Source organism: Triticum aestivum, chromosome 3A (genome assembly GCF_018294505.1).
Source record: "Triticum aestivum cultivar Chinese Spring chromosome 3A, IWGSC CS RefSeq v2.1, whole genome shotgun sequence".
Lineage (NCBI taxonomy): Eukaryota > Viridiplantae > Streptophyta > Magnoliopsida > Poales > Poaceae > Triticum > Triticum aestivum.
The window spans coordinates 67,525,927-67,531,630 of record NC_057800.1 but is presented as its reverse complement, the minus strand read 5'-3'; the positions used below and the strand labels follow the sequence as shown (position 1 = coordinate 67,531,630).

The 5,704-nt window shown below is 49.8% G+C and overlaps 1 protein-coding gene across 1 annotated transcript in view; it reads left to right on the top strand.

The window, feature by feature from the left end:
• Positions 1–5,452, top strand: part of LOC123060342 (cytochrome P450 90D2) — a 7,237-nt gene extending 1,785 nt beyond the window's left edge. The window contains exons 3-8 of the mRNA XM_044483023.1: positions 562–711; positions 928–1,176; positions 2,343–2,432; positions 2,535–2,720; positions 2,987–3,108; positions 4,976–5,452. Coding sequence (XP_044338958.1) covers positions 562–711; positions 928–1,176; positions 2,343–2,432; positions 2,535–2,720; positions 2,987–3,108; positions 4,976–5,063 — 885 coding nt within the window. The 3' untranslated portion in view covers positions 5,064–5,452. The remainder of the gene's footprint in view (positions 1–561; positions 712–927; positions 1,177–2,342; positions 2,433–2,534; positions 2,721–2,986; positions 3,109–4,975) is intronic.
• The last annotated feature ends 252 nt before the right edge of the window (positions 5,453–5,704 follow it).

The following is a 5,704-nucleotide window of genomic DNA, read 5'->3' as shown; positions in this document are numbered from 1 at the left end:
ATTACCAGCGGGCAAAAGAAAACAGTAAAAGAAATCATCTCTCCTCGCAAGAGATGTACTAGGGATACGTACTGGTGTGAAGGAGTACTTGTTATACCGTGGGGTGATTTTTTTAAATAAAAAAACACACCTGTTATAGAGGTTCATGGTACTTTTTCTGTAAAAGAATATAAGATCGTTTAGATCACTATAGATAGGGAGTACAAAACATCCTAAAACCCTAACTTATCCATTAGCTGGAGTCGAGGCACCAGGATTTACCCTACCCACCCGCCACTAGCCACCGGAACCGGCGGAGATCAAGGGGGGTAAGACTTTCCCTAGTCACCCTGCGAGGGGGATAAGAAACTTGCAACTTGCATGTGGTGAATTTGAGCTCCATGTCGAAATTTTGCGCCGAATTCACTGCATTTCAAGCAAAATCTTTTTTTAGATGATTTCAAGCAAAATCATGACGAGGAGGCACCTTGAAATTTTACATGAAAACGATTTAGGAGTACTACTGGAGGGACATGAATGAATGAATGAATGAATGATGAATGTGGTGTGTGCGTGTTGCAGATTGTGTTCCAGATCCTGGTGCGGGGTCTGATCGGGCTGGAGGCAGGCCCAGAGATGCAGCAGCTCAAGCAGCAATTCCAGGAATTTATTGTCGGACTCATGTCCCTTCCCATTAAGCTGCCAGGGACTAGGCTCTACAGATCCCTCCAGGTACGTACGTCCTACGCTCTTTTATTTCACTCCCTCACCATCCATCCTCATCCATGCATGCAACACCCACACGCTGCAACTGTCTCCCCCGCCCCATGCATCTCATCTGCCAATATGGCAGCGAAACCAAAGGCATCAATGTCACAAGGCCACCATCGTTGTTCCTTCTGCTCACCTCTCTCTCTCTCTCTCTCTCTGGTGCGCCCGTGCGTGCAGGCCAAGAAGAGGATGGCCAGGGTGATACAGAGGATCATACAGGAGAAGAGGAGGAGGAGGGCCCTCGACGGGCCGCCGAGGGACGCCATCGACGTGCTCATGGGCGCCGGCAGCGAGGAGCTCACCGACGAGCTCATATCCGACAACATGATCGACTTCATGATCCCCGCCGAGGACTCCGTGCCGGTGCTCATCACGCTCGCCGTCAAGTTCCTCAGCGAGTGCCCCCTCGCCCTGCAACAGCTCGAGGTACCTACCCTACTAAAACTCCATCTCACTTCCCATACTCCTACTTAGTTTCTATCAGCATTCTGGTCAGCCGGAGCCAGAGCCCGACTGATTAATCTGCACAAATTAAAAGCAACAGTTATAACATCTGAATGTGTATGAACATTGCAACCTGCCAATTCAAGCCAGACATGTTCAACTCATCTGTGTCTCGACCAAAACCTGTTTATAATTATGAGAGCCTGCATACCACAGAAGAATTTTTTAGATCGTTATCATGACATAAAGGATCGTGCCAACCTTGGTCCATGCCTTTCTTGTTGGCATCTAAGTGACGTGAGGATTAACTATTGTTGTTTACACTACCTATGTGCCTAAAAAAGTGCACTATCCATTAACAATGTGAGTGAGTGTGTGTGGGCTAGCATGCAACAAGACATGCACACACACTCACATTGTTAATGGATAATGTCAGCTACACACACATCCCATCGAAATTGGCCACCACCTTCAACTCAAGTGCTTAGCATCATGAGATGTGGCATCTAACTCGGTCGATTCATCAGTCACGTTGTTACTTACTCTATGCCGTCGCTTTGCTTTAGAGTTTGGACACTGTCATGCCACCTAATCCTTGTCACATAGCTTTTGACACCAGATGGCATGATGGCAAGTGCTAATTTGTCCAGCTAGTGCAACCAAAATATCTACTCATGTGCCACTGTTAAGTAACTTCCACCCTATGAAAAACTATGTTGCACAGAACAACATTATTGGTAAATCAAACCAATCACTATTGTTGTTTCTGAAGTAGTACATGTATGTTTCTGAGATACAGTTTCATCAGTTGGTGAAATAGAAGGGCTGTGAACATTCCCTAGCTAGGATGTAGTACATCCTATTGCGCAAGCAGCAGAAGCAGCATCAGCATCATGCCATTCACTAGTTTCCATTTACAGCGCTACAGTGCGTAGAAATTACTCGTGTGTCGACTCTGTTTCTGTCTTTGATGCCATGTGAGCAATGAACTCATTCAAGCCTCCGCGGGCCAGGTACTGTTAGGGAACATGCCTAGCTAGGTAGCGGCAGCTATCTCGATTTTCCTGCGGTAGAAAAAGGAACTGAACTTTTGATTTCGGTAACCATTTTATGCGACAATGATTGGTGACACATTTTGGCGATTCCAGGAGGAGAACATGGAGCTCAAGATGAGGAAAACCGACCTGGGTGAAACCTTGCAATGGACTGACTACATGTCCTTGTCATTCACGCAGCATGTAAGAAATACTATCAAGATCAGCACCTTGATTTACGTAATATCTTGGTTTCTATCCTACCAACAACTGGATTTACATAACATTTTGGGGGTGCATGTGTAGGTGATAACGGAGACGCTGCGAGTTGGGAACATCATCAGCGGGATCATGCGCAAGGCGGTCCGCGACGTCGAGGTGAAGGGGCATCTCATCCCCAAAGGATGGCGCGTGTTCATGTACTTCCGGTCGGTCCACCTGGACGACATGCTCTACGAGGACCCCTGCAAGTTCAATCCATGGAGGTGGAAGGTGAGGACGAGCCCCACATTCGGTAGAGATGTTGATCCAATTGCTACTCCTTTAGGCAGCACCAACATGATAGAGGGGTTCGATGAGTGGGTCTTGTGGGACTCCTGGCATGTGGGTTTTTTCTCATGTCTATATATCAGAAAATGATGAAAAATGGTGGGGTATTACTATACTTGTGGAGCTTTATATGATTGCCATTTGATTTTTTTGGGAAACCTAATAATGTGTTTATCGGTCTGAAAAATACAATGTGTGTGGATCAACAGGAGAAGGACATGAGCACTAGCAGCTTCACCCCTTTTGGTGGTGGGTTGAGGCTGTGCCCGGGCCTGGATCTGGCCAGGCTGGAAGCTTCCATCTTTCTCCACCACTTGGTCACCAGCTTCAGGTATGTAACTATGCATGCATGGATCACTCTCATCGCTCCCGTTCTCGTTCTCACCCGTGCATGCAAACATCACACCACCTGGCCTGCCTGCCAGCGACTCTCCGGTCCTTCATCGTTCGTTGCACGAATGATCTCGAGACTCACTCAGACAGACTTGCATGTCTCTCATCTCCCCATCACATCACTTGAGCCTAGCACGTAGCTTTGCTTTCTTTGCCACTCTAATGCACATGTGTGAATATATGTAGGACACATGTATACAATGCCCTAGTAATAGAAGTAGTGGTACGAAGAGATATTTTACCTGCACAACTAGTGTCATGAATCTACAACCTCACCACCCTGGCCAAGCCATTCTTTTGCTCGAAACCGAATGTCGGGTAACACTACATCTGGCTGTGTGTGCATCTCAGTTATGCAGGGGCCGGGTGTAATGCGCCCATTTATCAAAAACACTACATTCCCCCTTTTCAAAGATTGAAATTACGCCGCGCATTCTTCGTTGAAAATACTGTATGTAGTACTACGTGCATTGACGTGGGATGGATCGACCACCGGGGTCGCCAATAATTTGGGAAGGGAGGGAGGTTCGGATCTTCAATCTATGCCGGTACAGGCAGATGAATCCCTAGCTAGGGAGGACCAGGCCGAGAGAACGGACCCCTACACTACCCTACACCGACGGACCCTGCCTATATGGGTTGGGCTTTGCGTCGAGGGGGGGTCCGTTCCGTTGGCGCGTGGGGCCACACGTGCGACGCGGCCGGCCACCAACAAGTACTCGCCGCCGACTCCTACCACGCGTAGTGCAGTACGTACTCGCTATCACGCTATGCTTTATGGCTAGGCCCCCTCAAAGAAAAAATGCTATAGGGCTAGGCTAGGCTAGGCTAGGCGTGAGACCGAGCAGAACGGCACGCCGGCCGCACGTGTGTACACGAGCATATAGTCGTCGTCGTCGTCGTCGTCGTCGTATGAGCAGCATCATTCGTTCATGGCCGGTGCGTGCTGGTAGCTGTGTACGCGTGCGTGCGGCGTCGGCACGACCCCCACCAGCACGTGCGAGGGGGGGCACCCACCCTTGTGCCTGCCGCTGCGGCGCCGGCATCCACACGTGCCACTCGTCGGCGGCCGCCGCCGCACAGTGCCCGCACGCACGCTTCGGCCGGTCGGCGTAGTAGGTAGTAGGCCGATAGTGGTGGTGCTCCAGTGGGGCGGCGGTATGATCCAAAGTCGGTCCAAGCGCACCTGGTGTACGGGCACGCCATCGGTCTATGTCTATCGGCCTGTGGAGCACTCCTACGTACGTATACTGTAGTACGTAGTGGAAAAGTTGGGCGACATGCATGTAATGTGATGGTCAAAAAAATGGGCTCGACCGGGTGGATCAGACGGATGGCATGCTTCGTGTCTCCTCCGGTCCGGGTCGTGATTGAGCTCGGCTGCATGCCTGCATGAAACCCAATAAAATATGCGCGCGCATGCGCCTCGCGCTTTGACCGGCGCGCCAGGGCATGGCGCCGCTGCATGGCAGCATGGCTGTTTTTGTTTCTTTGCATTTGTAGCACCACGACCACAACAATAGCCCTTTCATTACGTTTTTCACCTTGCCCAGTACGTAGTGCCCATCAAGATTTGCACATATTTTTTACACCCCTATAACCTATTGCATGGTACTAGTACATGCGAGTGGGCACTGCACCGCACGCTAGTTATTATCAATAAAATGTTGAGATGCATGGATGCGCATCGAGATCGTGTGGCTGACGGCGAGATGAGATCCACCACATATATGTCCGTATGATGTATCGTTTGTTGCCTGACAATGACAATGACAATGACGTTGGATTGGAATGGATGGATGCAGGTGGGTGGCCGAGGAGGACCACATCGTCAACTTCCCCACCGTGCGCCTCAAGGGAGGCATGCCCATCAGGGTCACCGCCAAGGACTAGCCGCCTGTCAGCCGGATCCTTCAAGCAACTCAGCTCAGCAGTCAAGTTAAACGTGCACATATACATATGGGTTCAATGCTACCACAACTCCACACGCATGGTGTGGTATCTTCCATCGCAAGGTTGAAGGGTCCTTCAGGAAGCTAGCTAGGCAGGCAGGCAGGCAACATCTGATCTGAGCACATAGGTATGGCCGTATGGGCAAAGTATGTATGAGTGTTGTAGGGGAGGGTTAATTAGCCGAGAAGTAGCCTGGTCGCTGTAACCTGGTCGCTGTAACAGGGTTAAGCAATATATAGCCGAGGAGGACTCCTGAATCTCCGATCGATGACGCTGTTATAGTAGTATAAGCAATATATATATAGCAACTTAAAGCAAAGTTCGGAATAGATCTCTGTACGTACTACTCCATCCATTCCAAATTACTTGTCTTAAAAATGGATAAAAATGAATGTTTTTGTGACAAGTAATTCCGAACGAGGAGAGAGTAGACCCTCTGGTCTGCTTCATCAACTGAAATGCTAGGTGGTGTGAGTGAATGCGATGGCAACGCAATGAACCGGGCTGATGGGACTTCGGCTGCTGCAAAGCTGGGGCTGCGCCTGCTTTGCTTTGGGGCGGCGAAGAGGGGGAGAGGGGAG